This window comes from Entelurus aequoreus, linkage group LG01, assembly GCF_033978785.1.
Source record: "Entelurus aequoreus isolate RoL-2023_Sb linkage group LG01, RoL_Eaeq_v1.1, whole genome shotgun sequence".
NCBI classification, from domain to species: domain Eukaryota; kingdom Metazoa; phylum Chordata; class Actinopteri; order Syngnathiformes; family Syngnathidae; genus Entelurus; species Entelurus aequoreus.
Window position 1 is genome coordinate 37,973,255 of NC_084731.1, and position 19,704 is coordinate 37,992,958.

Genomic DNA, 19,704 nt, shown 5'->3' on the forward strand with positions numbered 1-19,704 from the left:
ACATTAATTTCAAGAACGCATCACGTTTGCTTTTGCAACATAACTGATTACTAGGGCTGTGAATCTTTGGGTGTCCCACGATACGATTCAATATCGATTCTTGGGGTCACGATTCGATTCAAAATCGTTTTTTTTATTCAACGCGATTCTCGATTCAAAAACGATGTTTTCCCGATTCAAAACGATTCTCTATTCATTCAATACATAGGATTTCAGCAGGATCTACCCCAGTCTGCTGAAAAGCAAGCAGAGTAGTAGATTTTTGTAAAAAGCTTTTATAATTGTTAAGGACAATGTTTTATCAACTGATTGCAATAATGTAAATTTGTTTTAACTATTAAATGAACCAAAAATATGACCTATTTTATCTTTGTGAAAATATTGGACACAGTGTGTTAAGCTTATGAGATGTGATGCAAGTGTAAGCCACTGTGACACTATTGTTCTTTTTTTAAATGTTATTTATAAATGTCTAATGATAATGTCATTGAGGGATTTTTATGCTAGGTTCATACCAATGGCGCTTTGACGGCGCTTTAAAGCGGCATGCAAAGAGGCGTTAAAGCGTAACAAAGCCTGATTAAAGCGTGAGGGTCGTAATGGATCGTGGGAAAGCTTGTAGTGAAGCGGGACATGCGGCAAGTTCACCAAAAATGTTTAAACTGTTTAAAAAAATTTGGCGCTCTGTCAAGGATGGAATAAAGCGCAGAGAGCGTATCAAAGCCTGACAAAGCCTGACAAAGCTCAGCAAAGCTTGACTCAAAGCTTAACAGATCTTGGTTCAAAGCGCGGACCCCAGTCTACAACTACAAATAGGAAGTGACTGTGATATTGACTAGTGACATTGAATATAAAAAATAAAAGAAATGCCTTTTATTGTCGACTAGCATAAGAAATGAAAGATATATATATATATTTAGATGACAAAGAAATAAAAGAAATGAAGATATAAAACATAATAAATAATAAACATAATATAACGGGGAAAAAAAGAGAAATTGAAAAAATAAATGAATATAAAACATAATAAATAATAAACATAATATAACGAAAAAAAAGAGAAATTTAAAAAATAAATGAATATAAAACATAATAAATAATAAACATAATATAATGAAAAAAGAAGAGAAATTGAAAAAATAAATTAATATAAAACATAATAAATAATACATAATAAACATAATAACAAAAAAAAGAGAAATTGAAAAAACAAATGAATACAAAACATAATAAATAATAAACATAATATAACGAAAAAAGAAGAGAAATTGAAAAATAAATGAATATAAAACATAATAAATAATAAATAAACATAATATAACAAAAAAAGAAGAGAAATTGAAAAAATAAATGAATATAAAACATAATAAATAATAAACATAATATAACGAAAAAAAAGACAAATTAAAAAAACTAATGAATATAAAACATTGTAAATAATAAATAATAAACATAATATAACGAAAAAAGAAGAGAAATTGAAAAAATAAATGAATATAAAACATAATAAATAATAAACATAATATAACGAAAAAAGAAGAGAAATTGAAAAAATAAATGAATATAAAACATAATAAATAATAAACATCAAATAACGAAAAAAAAAGAGAAATTGAAAAAACAAATGAATATAAAACATAATAGATAATAAACATAATGACGAAAAAAAAGAGAAATTGAAAAAAATAAATGAATATAAAACATAATAAATAATAAACATAATATAACGGAAAAAAAAGAGAAATTGAAAAAATAAATGAATATAAAACATAATAAATAATAGATAGTGATTTAGGGCTATATAAATAAACATTGATTGATTGATTGAATAAACATAATATAACAAAAAAAAAGAGAAATTGAAAAAATAAATGAATATAAAAAATGTGTGGAAAACAGTATACTGAGTTTTTCACATTTTTTTTTACTTATTTGTGTATCATATTTGTCTTTTTTATTACATTATGTGTTTTATCCTGTATATAATAAAACAAAAAGAGAAATCAAATAAATAGATACATCTAAAAAAATGTGGGGAAAACTTAGTCTACTGAGTTTTTCAATTTTTTTTTTACTTATTTGTTTATCGTATTTCTCTTTTTTATTATATTATGTGTGCACACGCAATTTATTCATCAAATTCACAAAATAATAATCACAGCATCTTCCAAATTGCACATAATTACATAACAATATCACATTTCAAAGTCATTATTACAAATTAATGTTCATAATGTTCATGACACATTAATTCCAATGCACAACAGAGCTTGATAATCGTGTCAGAGCCTGATTTAAAGTGTCAGGATCGCATCAAAGCATAATAAAGTTAAATAAAGCGTAATAAAACGTATCAAAGCGTGATTTAAAGCATATCAAAGCGGGATCAAAGCGGCATCAAATCGTGAGGAACGGTAATTCGTCCCCCCAAAGCGGCAACTAATTTGTATCAGAGCGTATCAAAGCATAACATTACTTCGGAGATCGGGATATTCGTGGAAAAATTGACAAAAGTGACGGCGCTTTGCTCGCCGCTTTGCTCGCCGCTTTAAAGCGCAGCAAGCGCCGTTGGTGTGAACCAGGCATTAATCACTGCTATGTTGAAATTGTAACTAATATTGATACTGTTGTTGATAATATTCATTTTTGTTTCACTACTTTTGGTTTGTTCTGTGTCGTGTTTGTGTCTCCTCTTAATTGCTCTGTTTATTGCAGTTCTGAGTGTTGCTGGGTTGGGTTTGGTTTTGAAATTGGATTGCATTGTTATGGTATTGCTGTGTATTGTTTTGTTGGAATGGTTAATTAAAAAAGAAAAAAAAAAACATTAAAAAAATATATTAAAAAAAATAAAATACATTTTTTAAAAATGCGAATCGATTCTGAATCGCACAACGCACCCCTGCTGATTACTGCTCACTTCATGAGAGCCAACAAACATAATAAAACATCACCGTAACACTTTAGTAAGGGGAACATATTCTAAGTAACAAAGACTTCATTTAGAGTTATTTGGTTAGAGTTAGAGGGTTAGGGTTAAGGTTGGTTGTATAATAAGGCCATGCAGAATAAGGCACTAATAAGTACTTAATAATGACTAATTAAGAGCCAAAATGTTACTAATTTGCATGTTAATAAGCAACTAATTCATGGTGAATATGTTCCCCATACTAAAGTGTTACCAACATCACTTACTATACAAGGTCTGCTGTCATTAGGATGTCGACTGATAGAATCTTGTTACATTCCCGTTTAGATGAAGAATGACTCAATCCTCACAAAGAAAAGGGAGTCGAAGCCAAGCGTCTTTTTGTGTCGTTCTCGGCATTACCGGGTATAAATTGGCTGTCAAACTGTACCAACTTGTCGGAATACGTCCTCAGCCTTCTTCTACCCAGGTGTGATGCAGGATTTATGATCTACAATAAACTTCCAAGGAGCAGGGAAGCGAGGAAACAGCAGACCACTCGATGTAAACATAGCAGCATAAACTAGTGATCACGTTGCCCCTATAAATTATTGTCTGCGTTAGCGCTTATAATACCAATATCACTAATACTTGGATAATATTCAAGTCATAAAATGTAATTGTTGCCGTTTTTTTGGATGGTTATTTATTGTTTTTTTTGGTCGGAACAGAGGACCTCTTGTTGGCTCTGCTGTAAGCTGACTTTTATTTACATTTATTTACGAGTTAGAATGCATTAAACAAAAAAAATCCATCCGTCTTTATGTCTTTCATAATGATTGTGAAACGTAAAATTCCCCCCAAAAAGTGCAGTTCCTCTTTAATGTCTCTTTTGTGAGACAAATAGTTTGTTCCTTTGGCCAGTTTTACAACAGTAATTTATCCTGTGCTGAAAAGTCTCCATTAGAGTATATAATATGGTATTTATTTATCATTATTATTGTTTCACTGTCTTTTATTTAATTTGTTTCCTGTTTTTTTTCCCCCCTCATTTTGTACATGGTACGCTATTTAAAAGAAATGTTAAACAAATATTGTTTATATCAATAAACAATCAAACTGAGCAGTTTTCCTCTTGTTTGGCGGAAAGTTGTACATTAAGTTATATATTTATATAATGTAGCAAGCTACTTTTGCAGTGTAACTTGGGGATAGCTTCACCTGTAGCTTAGCTACATTTAATCAAGCTTACTACAGCTTGCCCATCACTGCCATTCAAGTCGAGTTCATTGGAGCCAAGAGTGCAGCTTGAGAGTGTAAGCGAGCATGGATAAAAAATGGACTTTGCAGGGAAAAGAAGCGACAATAATTATTCTTTTAAAAATTGGTTAAAGTCTTTTCTCAAACATTCCCCTGGAGGCACGGAGGTTAAAAACCCATTTGCAGGAAGTGTAGCATGACAGCAAAACTCGTCTCCCTGGAGACAAGAGGATATGACAGGAGGGAATGTATCTGCTACTTACGTGTGTGTGTGTGTGTGTTTTGGGGGGATGGGGGGGTCACGTGAATGTTTACAAATTAGAGAGTCAGTGGCACATACAAGGCTCACAAGCAGGCACAAATACATAAACAGATTTTTTTCTTTGCTTCTTTTAGATTTGTCTGTTAAAGGTCAGCAGGAAAATGACAAGCAGGCAGGTTGTTAAATAAAACAGGAGGCCAAGAACACGAGTAGCCAGCAGAGATATCACGTGTGTGTGTGTATCAGCGTTCTCCTCAGTGATGGCGATCACGTGGTGGTCGCACACTTGTTCATTTAAAGGGGCACTGTCAGGAGGGAATAGACGTTTAATGGGTGGCCCCGAAAAGGAAACGGGAACGCAGGAAAAGTCGTCTTGGGAAGTAGAAACAAAGAGCAACTGCTCTACTTTACCGTGACGCCGTCTTGCCATTCGTGCTCTTTCTGAAGCTGCTCCGCCTCTCTGGCCAGTTTCTGTCAGGGAACACAAAGTACAGCAGTGTCACAGGTCAATAGGTCAATAAGACAGTGTGTGTGTGTGTGTGTGTGTGTGTGTGTGTACCGATATATCCATATCATTCCTAAGAGTGGTGCTGTACATGGTCCAGACCAGGGGTGTCGAACTCATTTTCATTGAGGGCCACATCGCAGTAGTGGCTGCTTTAAGAGAGCCGCTTTTTTAAAATTACATTTTCATTTTGCAAGCAGGTAATAACCTGTGATTAATCGTGATTAATCGAAATGCATATGCATTTGTCTATAAGATTTTTTTCTGTAGAACTTGCTTTAACTTGCTTTAGTTTCTCTTGTTATATTCTTTTTTTTACTGTTGTATTAGTATTCTTATTGATGCTTTGTATTTTTATTCTTATTGTAATATTTTCTATTTTATTTCCATTTATACCCCCATTATTTACTATTTACTTTTTAAATTTGATCTCAATTCTGTACACTGCTGCTGGAATTTAAATTTTCCTGAGGGAACTCTCATTAGGGAATCAATAAAGTACTATCAATCTATCTTTAAAATCATAAATAAAGGTGACAAGCAGATATTTAACTGTTTTTATCTGACAAAAATAGTTTTGCAATACAGTATATAATAATATACTTTAATATACTGTCAAAATTAAAATAACAAATGCATTTAGTAAAAAAAAAAAAAAAAAGAAAAGTATTTTTATTGAAACCCATTTTTTACAGGCTTTCGCGGGCCACATAAATGATGTGGCGGCCCAGAACTGGCCCCCGGGCCTTTAGTTTGAGACCTGTGGTCTAGACCAGTGGTCCCCAACCTTTTTTGCACCACGGACCGGTTTAATGTAGGCATTATTTTCACGGACCGGCTTTCTAATTGTGCCAGATAAATACAGCAAAAATAAGCGCATGGAAAATACAACTCACTATAACGCTGAATTAGTGGAAGCCCTGGGCTTGTTTCCTTGCAATGAGATGTAGATGGAAATCAGCCTTTGGCTACAATCTGTCACATTTATATTTTATATGTTATTTAATGTACGTTGTATCATGTCACAGAGCTATAACAAATACAACAAATGGCAACTTACTATGAGGAGTGTTATTGTACATCTATAAACAAGCTTATTGGTGCGTCTAGTGGGACACGCCAAAGTTAAGTAGGAGAAAATGCAGTCGTTTATAAATTATTTAACGTTTCTCTGCGGCCCCGTAGCAAATGCGTCACGGACCGGTAAAGGTCCGTGGACCGATTGGTACACAACCGAAATTAAAAAAAATAAAAAATAAAAATGTGTATTTATTTTTTAAAATGAATTTATTAAATAAACATAAAAAACACAATATATACATTATGTATCAATATAGATCAATACAGTCTGCAGCACACATGATTGTATTTCTTTATGACAAAAAAACAAAAGCAAAAAAAAAAAACAAAAAAAACATATATCCCGCCCCCGGTCCGTGGGACAAATTTTCAAGCGTTGACCGGTCCGCAGCTACAAAAAGGTTGGGGACCACTGGTCTAGACCATACACAATCCGACATGTCCGACGTTGATGGATTGATTCACTTTCCTTTCTTGTAATTTGATACGTCTGTAAAGCACTTTGAATTTCCTCATGTGCAAATTGTGCTCGATAGATCAACTTGTCTTAATGTGCCTTTCTGTCATTTGTTAAAAAAATATACAGCCTATGTTTGACAAGTATTTAAATGTAGTGACTTTTTTCATCCAGCAATAAAAGTATACTTTGTCTTTATGTACCAGTGTCTCATCCACACTGCAAAAAGTCAGTGTTCAAAAACAAGAACAAAAAATTAGGGGTATTTTACTTGAACTAAGCAAAATTATCTGCCAATCGGCTTGTCAAGACTTTCCAAAACTAGTAAAATTAGCAAACCTCAATGAACCCCAAAATACCTTAAAATAAGTATATTGTCACTAATAACAAGTGCACTTTTGGTAGTAAAAAAAAAAGAAATTTTTGCTCAATATGTTGAAAAATATTCTTAAATAAGTAAACGCTAGTGCCATTATCTTGACATAATGATATGCGCTCGGCATCATGATTTTTTTTTTCATGCTTGAAGTAAAAAATTGTTACTTTAAAAAAGTAGTTTTATACTTGTGAGTGTTAATGACACAGCTTTGCAACACTTGATATTCTAGTTTCAAACATATTTTACTCAATATAGGTCATACAATCTCAGCAACAAGCTGTAATATCTTACTGAGATAATTTAGGACCAAAACCCTTAAAACAAGTAAAACACTAACATAAAATCTGCTTAGTGAGAAGAATGATCTTATCAGACAGAAAATAAGCAAATATCACCCTTATTTGAGATATTTCATCTCACTTAGATTTCAGTTTTTGCAGTGCACCCCTCGTGGACCTGCTGCACAGCCATTTTGTGCTCGGCAGACCAGCCATTTAGGGCTTTGTGAGCAGAGCACTGCTGGTGTTAGCTACTGTGCTAATTGATACCTTAAATGTTTACAATTTTTGTTTTGTTTTGTCAGCTGTGTGTTACTGTTTGGCATGATGGCAGCATCCAGATCATGCCGAAGCAGGAAGCAGCGTGCAGGTAAGAAAAGTGTTGAATCCTTCTTTTAGCAAGGCAAGATACAAAAAGGTTGTTCCGCCAGGAAGCGCACGTAAAGAAAAGCATTGCAAAACAACCGGAAACATACCAGTCGCATAGAGCGAACAGGAAACGTAACGGTTGCCGAAGGCGAACAATAATCCCGTGCCGACCGGACGGCGAGACGGGTATATAAACCGCCATTATTGGGATTGTCAGCCACCAAACAGAGGCCAGTGTGTACACTCAGCGATCCTAGCCACAAGGAAGGTAAACGAGTGCAGAACTTAACACTAAACAGGTGAATTATCACAAAAACAAGACAATTACAATATGAGTCCAAAGAAAGCAAATGAGTGGTTTGGAAAAAATTCAGGAAGCTTCCACAGCGTTGTCAACACTGCCTACAACTCTGCCCCTTTCAGCTGCACGCTAAGAAAATTAACCGACAAGGTGCAGCGGATTTATTTTTATCCGTAATCAATGTAACGACTTGGCTGTAAGGAATTTTGTGATTTCAAACTGTGAGTGCACCACATAGCTAGTGACAAATGTGTGTGCGTGTGTGTGTGTGTGTCGGCAGGGTGGCTGAAAATGTTATTGTGGCTTTGTTTAAATACTAAGTTGATCCATCACCGCCTTGTTATGTTTGTTTGATTATACAGTACTGCATAGTGCTTTATATTGTGTTCTAAGTGTACAAACCTTTACAAGGCTGAAACCCATTATTCATATCACATTTTTGCTTCAAACAAACTATTCTACAAACCCGTTTTCATATGAGTTGGGAAATTGCGTTAGATGTAAATATAAACGAAATACAATGATTTGCAAATCCTTTTCAACCCATATTCAGTTGAATGCACTACAAAGACAAGATATTTGATGTTCAAACTCATAAACTTTAGGTTTTTTTTGCAAATAATAATTAACTTAGAATTTCATGGCTGCAACACGTGCCAAAGTAGTTGGGAAAGGGCATGTTCACCACTGTGTTACATCACCTTTTCTTTTAACAGCACTCAATAAACGATTGGGAACTGAGGAAACTAATTGTTGAAGCTTTGAAAGTGGAATTCTTTCCCATTCTTGTTTTATGTAGAGCTTCAGTCGTTCAACAGTCCGGGGTCTCCGCTGTCGTATTTTACGCTTCATAATGCGCCACACATTTTCGATGGGAGACAGGTCTGGACTGCAGGCGGGCCAGGAAAGTACCCGCACTCTTTTTTTACGAAGCTACGCTGTTGTAACACGTGCTGAATGTGGCTTGGCATTGTCTTGCTGAAATAAGCAGGGGCGTCCATGAAAACGATGGCAGCATATGTTGTTCCAAAACCTGTATGTACCTTTCAGCATTAATGGCGCCTTCACAGATGTGTAAGTTACCCATGCCTTGGGCACTAATGCACCTCCATACCATCACAGGTGCTGGCTTTTCGACTTTTCGTCGATAACAGTCTGGATGGTTCGCTTCCCCTTCGGTCCGGATGACACGATGTCGAATATTTCGAAAAACAATTTGAAATGTGGACTCGTCAGACCACAGAACACTTTTCCACTTTGCATGAGTCCATCTTAGATGATCTCGGGCCCAGAGAAGCCGGCTGTGTTTCTGGATGTTGTTGATAAATGGCTTTCGCTTTGCATAGTAGAGCTTTAACTTGCACTTACAGATGTAGCGACAAACTGTATTTAGTGACAGTGGTTTTCTGATGTGTTCCTGAGCCCATGTGGTGATATCCTTTAGAGATTGATGTCGGTTTTTGATACAGTGCCGTCTGAGGGATCGAAGGTCACGGTCATTCAATGTTGGTTTCCGGCCATGCCGCTTAAGTGGAGTGATTTCTCCAGCTCCTCTGATGATATTATGGACCGTAGATGGTGAAATCCCTAAATTTCTTGCAATTGCACTTTGAGAAACGTTGTTCTTAAACTGTTTGACTATTTGCTCACGCAGTTGTGGACAAAGGGGTGTACCTCGCCCCATCCTTTCTTGTGAAAGACTGACCATTTTTTGGGAAGCTGTTTTTATACCCAATCATGGCACACACCTGTTCCCAATTTGCCTGTTCACCTGTGGGATGTTCCAAATCAGTGTTTGATGAGCTTTCCTCAACTTTATCAGTATTTATTGCCACCTTTCCCAACTTTTTTGTCACGTGTTGCGTGCATCAAATTCTAAAGTTTGCAAAAAAAAAATGTTTATCAGTTTGAACATCAAATATGTTGTCTTTGTAGCATATTCAACTGAATATGGGTTGAAAATGATTTGCAAATCATTGCATTCCGTATATATTTACATCTAACACAATTTCCCAACTCATATGGAAACGGGGTTTGTATTTACCAACCCTGTTCAAGAACCAATTAGGTTGGTAAATCGAGGTTCCAATGCATCAGTGCAGTGTCAAAAATGCAGGTGAGTGTGCCACACGCTCACTAAAGCGGCATTTACCGCTCTATCTACCCATTTACCCTTTACCGGTTTTTAAAAGTCTTTCCCAAGTTTTGGACTGACCTCTGTCGCCAGTTGAATAGCCCTGTCCTGAAGCGTTTGTGACAAAAGTCCTGCCCGTCTCGTGCCTGCAGTCCTTTTTGCTGACAAAACAGGATTCTTTCAGATTTGCAGAAACACCATTTGTGTCTTTGAAGATCACCCGAGTGAACCTTAAATAACGGTTGCTTTCATCCCCTAATGGGAAAATAGTCAAGTTAATCAACAAAACAAGGCTTTAATTGGCGCATTGAAATGATTGCCCAAGAGCCCATCAGGAAAGAATGTGCGTGTGTGTGTGCGTGTGTGCGTGCTCGTTAAAGAGGGTCAGTGTTGCTAATGAGAAGCACCACACAACAACAATAAGAGTGGGAAAAAAAGGTAATATTCTTGCTGCAGTGTTTGCAGGATTAGTAAATGTACATTATTCCTTGACATATACTGCAAACTAGTCTGCAATCTCTCTAGATCTATGATCCATTATCTCTTTTGATTTGGCCTTTTTTCGTCTTCTCAGTTAGAATCCTTTATCAGCTCTCTGCTTCCCGCACTGTCTATCTTTAAAAAAACCACAAAAAAAAACTAAAGCCCTCTCACAGGCCATCATTCCTGGAGGACCCCAGCAACTTAATGCAGCCCCCAAACAGCCATGAGTCTTCATGCGTCTTCTCCGTCCTCTGTGTTGGCTCAGATGGATGAGCAAAACACACAGCCGATGAATCAGAGTGAGAGATGTGAGGAGGAGTAGGGCGGGGATATATCAGCCGCGCTGGTGGCCGCAGCCCAAGCAGCTTAAGAATGAACGTCGTCAGATCTGTGCAGATAGAAAAAGCTCAGAGGAGACCCGCACACACAAAAAGCACCGCAAACCCGCTGTAGCAACGACACAGACATAAAACAGGCGACGACATGACTTCCTGATGTTGCCACCATTGTGCGTCTACGTCACATGACGGCCTATTTGTCACCACACCATCCGGCAAGGTCAAACAAAAATAGTTATGGATGTCGATGTCCATCTACAAGGTCTGCACAGACGTAAAATATATGTCAACTATACATAACTAGAGTGGACAGTCCAAGCATCCGTTATGATCATTCATCCATCCATCCTTTTTCTACCGCTTGTCCCTATCGGGGTCGCTGGATCCTATGCCAGCTGCATTCAGGCGGAAGGCGGGGTACACCCTGGACAAGTTGCCACCTCATCGCGGGGCCAACAAAGATAGACAACATTCACACTCACATTCACACACTAGGGCCAATTTAGTGTTGCTAATCAACCTATCCCCAGGTGCATGTCTTTGGAGGTGGGAGTTAGGAGTACCCGGAGGGTAGAACACGGGGAGAACATGCAAACTCCACACAGAAAGACCCAGAGCCCGGAGATCAAACCCAGGACCTTCTTATTGGGAGGCACATGCACTAACTAATTATATATATATATATATATATATATATATATATATATATATATATATATATATATATATATATATATATATATATATATATATATATATATATATATACACACACACACACACATATATATATATATATATATATATATATATATATATATATATATATATATATATATATATATATATATATATACACACACACACACATATATACACATATTTTACATATATATATATATATACATATATATATATATATATATATATATATATATATATATATATGTGTGTGTATATATATATATATTTTTATATACATGTGTATATATATATATATATATATATATATATATATATATATATATATATATATATACATACATATATACAAACCCCGTTTCCATATGAGTTGGGAAATTGTGTAAGATGTAAATATAAACGGAATACAATGATTTGCAAATCATTTTCAACCCATATGCAGTTGAATATGCTACAAAGACAACATATTTGATGTTCAAACTGATACTTTTTTTTTTTTTGGCAAATAATCATTAACTTTAGAATTTGATGCCAGCAACACGTGACAAAGAAGTTGGGAAAAGTGGCAATAAATACTGATAAAGTTGAGGAATGCTCATCAAACACTTATTTGGAACATCCCACAGGTGAACAGGCAAATTGGGAACAGGTGGGTGCCATGATTGGGTATAAAAGTAAATTCCATGAAATACTCAGTCATTCACAAACAAGGATGGGGCGAGGGTCACCACTCTGTCAACAAATGCGTGAGCAAATTGTTGAACAGTTTAAGAAAAACCTTTCTCAACCAGCTATTGCAAGGAATTTAGGGATTTCACCATCTACGGTCCGTAATATCATCAAAGGGTTCAGAGAATCTGGAGAAATCACTGCACGTAAGCAGCTAAGCCCGTGACCTTGGATCCCTCAGGCTGTACTGCATCAACAAGCGACATCAGTGTGTAAATGATATCACCACATGGGCTCAGGAACACTTCAGAAACCCACTGTCAGTAACTACAGTTGGTCGCTACTTCTGTAAGTGCAAGTTAAAACTCTCCTATGCAAGGCGAAAACCGTTTATCAACAACACCCAGAAACGCCGTCGGCTTCGCTGGGCATGAGCTCCTATAAGATGGACTGATACAAAGTAGAAAATTGTTCTGTGGTCTGACGAGTCCACATTTCAAATTGTTTTTGGAAACTGTGGACGTTGTGTCCTCCGGACCAAAGAGGAAAAGAACCATTATAGGCGCAAAGTTGAAAAGCCAGCATCTGTGATGGTATGGGGGTGTATTAGTGCCCAAGACATGGGTAACTTACACATCTGTGAAGGCGCCATTAATGCTGAAAGGTACATACAGGTTTTGGAGCAACATATGCTGCCATCCAAGTAACGTTACCATGGACGCCCCTGCTTATTTCAGCAAGACAATGCCAAGCCACGTGTTACATCAACGTGGCTTCATAGTAAAAGAGTGCGGGTACTAGACTGGCCTGCCTGTAGTCCAGACCTGTCTTCCATTGAAAATGTGTGGCGCATTATGAAGCCTAAAATACCACAACGGAGACCTCCGGACTTTTGAACAACTTAAGCTGTACATCAAGCAAGAATGGGAAAGAATTCCACCTGAGAAGCTTAAAAAAAGTGTTGTTAAATGGAAAGGCCATGTAACACAGTGGTGAACATGCCCTTTCCCAACTACTTTGGCACATGTTGCAGCCATGAAATTCTATGTTAATTATTATTTGCAAAAAAAAAAAAAAAAGTTTATGAGTTTGAACATCAAATATCTTGTCTTTGTAGTGCATTCAATTGAATATGGGTTGAAAAGGATTTGCAAATCATTGTATTCCGTTTATATTTACATCTAACACAATTTCCCAACTCATATGGAAACGGGGTTTGTATATATATATATATATATATATATATATATATATATATATATATATATATATATATATATATATATATATATATATATATATATATATATATATATATATATACACAGGTACATATGTTTGAGTGATGTGAGATGAGTGGAATGTGTTGACGGTGGAATGTTTGAATCAGTTAAAAAATTTACAAGTTTGAAATATTTAATTCCTGAAAATTTTAAAATTTTTGGACAGTAATAAAACAGAAGCACATTTGTGTTGAAGAAGCTGAACACAAGTGAAATGTTTGGAATCGGATGAAAAATATAGGTGGAGAATGTGGAGGAAAAATAGGGGTAGAATAATGATGGGAATATGACTTTTATGAATGCTCTTCAGCATTCACTCTCAGTTTTGGTTGTTGTGGTCCAGAGAGGAGAGAGAAGTTGTATTACTTCATATTCAAAATCACGATCCTGTCAGATGAGCGTCATCACAAAGAGCACATGCAGGCGGCACTATGCTGTGCTCAGTGCAAACTTGACACCGGACCGCCAGCGTGATTGCAGCAGCCCGTTAGACCTTCCACTGAGCATTAGCTTAAAGGCCACTCCACACTGCACATTTCTGCCTGTGTGTGATCTGGATGGACTCTCCAAAACAGCTCCACGCTGTGCATTGTGTGTGTGCATGCGTGTGTAGTGTGTGTTTGAGTGACGGGGCACTTGAGAAAACACAACATGGTCAGTACGTGTGATTGCAACATGTTCCAAAGGACCTCACGGCCAGCTTGCTTTCTGGGACGGCGTCACATTGTGGACGACGAGACTGTGAAATGATAGTAACATCTTTGAATGATGAATATTATTAATGTGCTGATGGCTAAAATGTTCACTGATTGACTGAACCAGAAGGGAAAAAAGCAGCACTGTCTAAAACATTATTTTTGTGATTTGACTTATTTAGCCCATGTCCACACTAATAACAGACATGAACATTTTTGTTTTGTTTACATGAAAACTGTCATAACTACGTGGATTGTTTTCCCGAGATGCATAAGAATTGGACCGGACATGGTGTGAAGGTAAATACATGATTTAATGATTACTCTCAAAAGTGTAAACAAAAGGCGCGCACAAGGCGGAGACACAAAAACTGGCTAAAGAACAAAAACTACACTTAACGTAGACTATGGGCAAGAAACAAAAGACTCGCTAAACGTGACATGAATAAACAAAAACTTACTTGGAAAAGCATGGAACGAGCATGGAACTATGGCATGGAATGAGCATAATCAGGGTGATGACGCCAGGACGACTACCTGGCAACTACAGGCTTAAATAGTCATGTGATGATTGAAAACAGGGGCATGAGTCCAACACGTGACACAGGTGAAGCTAATGGTCATCATGGTGACAAAACAAACAAGGATGCGTAAAAAACAGGAACTAAATGGAGTTTAACCAAACAGAACATAACTAATCTAGACATGATCACAAGACATGACAAAAACTGTGTGTAAGGTGACTGAAAAGTGACTTTTAGCGAACTCCGGAAGGGTTTAAAAGGGGAACTGCATTTTTATTTTAAATTTTGCCCGTCGTTCACAATCATGACGACAGGTGGATTTGTTTTTATAATGCGTTCTAACTCTAAATAAACGTAATTAAAAGTCCGCTTACAGCAGAACCAATGGAAAGTCCTCTATTCCAGTGGTCCCCAACCACCGGGCCGCACAAGAAAAAAAACAAAAAAAAAACAAAACATTTTTTAAATTTTTTTTATTAAATCAACATAAAAAACACAATACATACATTATATATCAATATAGATCATTACAGTCTGCAGGGATACAGTCCGTAAGCACACATGATTGTATTTCTTTATAAAAATTTTTTTAAAAAAAAACCCCGGTCTGTGGGACAAATTTTCAAGCGTTGACCGGTCCGCAGCTACAAAAAGGTTGGGGACCACTGCTCTATTCCACCCATAAAACCCAATAAAAAAAACAAAAAAGTGCCAACAATACTCCATTTGCATTTCGGAATTTAAATATTTGCGCTTTACCTTCTCCCCCTTGGTTCTATTTTTAGGAAGTACGATATTGCATTTCATTTTTATGCCGATGATTGCCAGATTTATTTTCCCATGGCACAAAATAACACGGTTCAACGTCTTATTGACTGCCTGCACGACATCAAAGCCTGGCTTTCAGCTAACTTCCTGAGCCTAAATGAAGACAAAACAGAAGTTATGTTGTTCGGTCCAAGTCGCTCTTCCTCCCTCAACGTTGACGTCGGCACTCTGACCCCGTATCTCAGCGACTGTGTCACAAACCTGGGGGTAAAGTTCGACTCAGACTTTGAATTCGAAAAACAAATCAGCAGCGTCGTACAAAAAAGCTTTTATCAATCACGCCAAATAGCGAAAGTGAAACCGCTTCTATCAGGACATGATCTCGAGAAATTAATCCACACCTTTATCTCGACTCCTTTAGACTACTGCAATGCCCTGTATGTAGGCATTAGCCAGGCCTCCCTCGCCCGCCTGCAGCTCGTGCAGAACTCTGCTGCTCGTCTGCTAACACAGACCCGCAGACGTGAGCACATCACCCCTATATTAGCGTCCCTTCACTGGCTCCCTGTGCGTTACAGAATCAATTTTAAACTCCTTTTATTTGTTTTTAAATGTCTAAACAACCTCGCGCCAACATATCTCTCCGACCTCCTTCAGCCTTACTGCCCCACCCGATCCCTAAGATCAGCCGATCAGCTGCTACTGACGGTCCCGGACACAAGGCTGAAGCTTAGAGGTGACAGAGCTTTCGCCGCTGCTGCTCCCAAGCTCTGGAACGACCTACCTCTTAGTGTTAGACAAGCCTCCTCTCTTCCTGTTTTTAAATCTCTCTTAAAAACATACTTTTATTCCATGGCTTTTAACACTGAGTGATACCCATCCTGCACTGGCGCCCCATAATACACCTGCTGTGAACCTGTTTTTATGTTGTTATATTTTATTTATTTATTTTTTATCGTGTTCTGTTTGTGTTGTGTTGTGTTTGCTCGGTTCTCGTATTATTTTTAACCTGCCCATTGTACAGCACTTTGGCTACCCCTGTGGTAAATTTTAAATGTGCTTTATAAATAAAGTTGATTTGATTTGATTTGATATTAACAAAGTATAAATAATATTGTTATTATAAGCGCTAACGCAGACAAACTATTCATAGCCGTAACGTGATCACTACTGTGTACGCCTATGTTTACATCATCGACTGGTCTGATGCTTCCTTGCTTCCCTGCTCCTTGAAAGTTTATTTTAGATAATAAATCATGCATCTCACCTGAAAAGAAAAAGGCTGAGGACGTATTCCGACAATTTGGTCCACTCTGACATCCAATTTAGACCCATGAAGGGCAAGAACGACATGTGATGCGTTTTTGAAATGAACGCTTAAAGTTTTTAAAATACGTAAATATTAAATATTATAAATGTGCCTGTTACTACATTAAATATATACTTACAGTGTGTATATACAACCTTAATGGAGGTGTTTGGATGTTTTTTTAAGGGCTTTATAGGCAGAATAGAGCGGCTCCCATAGACTCATTTGTAAGCAGACTTTTAATTGCATTTATTTAATATTTAAAATACATTTTATTTTGAAATATCCCTCATTATGTCTTTTATAACGATTGTGAACAAAAGGCAAAATATAACAAAAAAACTGCAATTCTCTTTTAAGATTGGGGTTGTCACGATACCTGGATTTCAGTAAATCAATACCTATGAATATTGTCAATACAATTTAAAGTTAAGTTAAAGTACCAATGACTGTCTCACACACACACTAGGTGTGGTGAGATTATCCTCTGCATTTGACCCATCACCCTCACCCCTTGGGAGGTGAGGGGAGCAGTGAGCAGCAGCAGTGAGCAGCAGCAGTGAGCAGCAGCGGTGGCCGCGCCCGGGAATCCTTGTTGGTGATTTAACCCCCAATTAATATCAGAATCAGATTTGTTGGCCAAGTATATTGAGCACACAAGGAATTTGACTTGGTAGGCTTTGCTCTCTTGTTCAATGTAAACAACATATATCACTTATAAACTACAAATATAAACCAGTTCTTAAATAACTAATGTGTGCAGGGTTAATAAATGGTGTGCTGCCGAAATCCATTTATAACATCTTTAATCAGCAACATGGTGAGATATTACATGTGGAGTGAAGTGTACATTATTTACGCACTAATGAGCCAAGGGAATCATTTTGCATTTTAAGTGCCTATAAGCGCGCAGAAGTGTGTGTGCCGCTGCAAAACTCTCGTGGAATTATAACGCATTTAATGATAAATCAAAAGATACATGTCAGTGTTGGCGTTAACGCACTTTTTGTGTCTTTTTACGCATTGAAATCAGAAAGGACTAAAAAATAAATGAAATATAATAATACAAAGGTTACAGGTGAAATGTAATTTAGAAAAAGTTGCAATGTTGACAAATAAAACAAAGCTGTATTTTTTCTTCATTGCTCAAAAAATAATTTTGAATCAAAATCAATGTTTTTATGAATTATTGACCTATCCAAGACTCCGATTACTTCACATTAAATATTACACTTTGAAAAATATTTTTTGTGGAAGATTTTGCATATTGTGTGTTTGCCATAAAAAAACAACATAGCTTACTTTGACAAAGAAGGGCAGAAAACAAACACAAAAAAACTTAAATATGACGGATAGATCTGAAGTTGATGTAGACTCTAGAGATTTAAGCGTTAAATAAATAATGTATGTATGCCCTGGCACACCATTATCATCATTTCATGACCGAAGCAAAACACTTTTTACACTTTTATACTGAAATAAATACACCTAAAACTTATAAAATACAAATATAGAAAAAACTACAGGCAGCGGTAAAGTTTACATCCATGAAGGAAAGAAGAAAGTGAATCAATGTTTATAACAGAATACATTCACAAATGCATAACAATTTGTTTTCTTTTGTATTATTTGTTTAATGAATTAAGTAACGTTTATGACAACGTTTTTCCAAAACATTAATAGAATGTGAGATATAACAGGATAATGCATACATTTATCATTTGTTTTCAAAACAGTTACAAAAAAGTGGGACCCCAAAAATTTACTGTGGGATCCCATTTTTATGACTTGATGGGGTCCCTGCAACCCCATTTTGAAAATTCCTAGCGCCAACACTGCATGTGCAATGAAGACTATATTGTCTTTAACATTAACAAGAAGGAAGGAAACATGTTTTTTTTTAATCGTTCGGGCGCGTTACATGCGTGAGCACAGTCCCACCCGGCTCCTTCTACACAAATGGAAGCAACACACAGAAGTTAACCTAATGATCTGGCATGAAATAGGGATTAAAAACATGAGCTAATGTTGCATCTTTTTTTTGACACAAAGCAAAAAGTCTTGCTTGTCAAAGTTGTCCCATCAGGTGAAGGCTCGACAGCGATCGTATCCAAAACAGCTGACTGTCATTAGCGCTGGCGGGAGTGTCGCAAAGCCCATTTTGATGCGTCTTTTTTGTCAACGTTGAGTGAAAATAGAAGCACATCTACGTTCAAACACACAGTAAATCCTCTTATAGTGTGTTTGAAGGTAGCAAGGCAGTGTTGTTGAGATTTGAAAATGACAGCGCACAAACGTGTGGTCATCAGAGGAGTACAAATCTCCGTTTGTGCCGTGTACACGCATACGCTAAAGGCGGCCAAAATGTCAAAAAGTCCCAATAATGTTTAAAATACCTCCCCGGGTTGGAGTTACATGAGTCCAGCCGGCAGCCGGAATGCGCAAAATGTCCAAAAGACACCCAGAAAAGACGCACAGGAAAGCAGGGAAGAAGAGGGGAAAAGGTGGCCAAAATGTCAAAAAGTCCCAACATTGTTTAAAAGACCTCCCCGGGTTGGAGTTCCATACATCCCGCCGGCAGCCGTGTGTACGTGTATGTGTATGCATACAAATACGCTGAGCGGAAAGTTTTGGAACTCTACACTTTGGCCAGCATTTGCTAAAGTCTGTGTTTTTTTAAGGACAGAATTATGGGTTTGGGTGTGGACAAGAAGCCTAAACGCAGAGATAAGTATGCATTTATTAAGTATATGTGTTTGTGTGGACATGGCCCGTCCCCCCGAGGAGGGAAACTGTTCTTTAGACGGGTTGTTTTAGTGTACTGTGATTTGTAACGCGAGCCGAAGGGGAGGAGTTTGAACAGTTTGTGACCAGGGGTCTGCAGTGATGCTATCTACTTGTTTCCTAACCCTGGACTGGTACAAGTCCTAGATGGGGGGTGAAGGTCGACCCCAATGACCTTTTCTGCAGTCCTAATTGTTCGATTAGAGACTGTGCCTGTCC

At 37.0% G+C, this 19,704-nt stretch overlaps 1 protein-coding gene across 3 annotated transcripts in view; it reads right to left on the minus strand.

The window, feature by feature from the left end:
* Window positions 1-19,704, minus strand: part of cacna2d2a (calcium channel, voltage-dependent, alpha 2/delta subunit 2a) — a 567,930-nt gene that overhangs the window by 307,504 nt on the left and 240,722 nt on the right. For all 3 annotated transcript variants that reach the window (XM_062049868.1, XM_062049860.1, XM_062049852.1), the window contains exon 4: window positions 4,839-4,898. In XM_062049868.1, coding sequence (XP_061905852.1) covers window positions 4,839-4,898 — 60 coding nt within the window. The remainder of the gene's footprint in view (window positions 1-4,838; window positions 4,899-19,704) is intronic.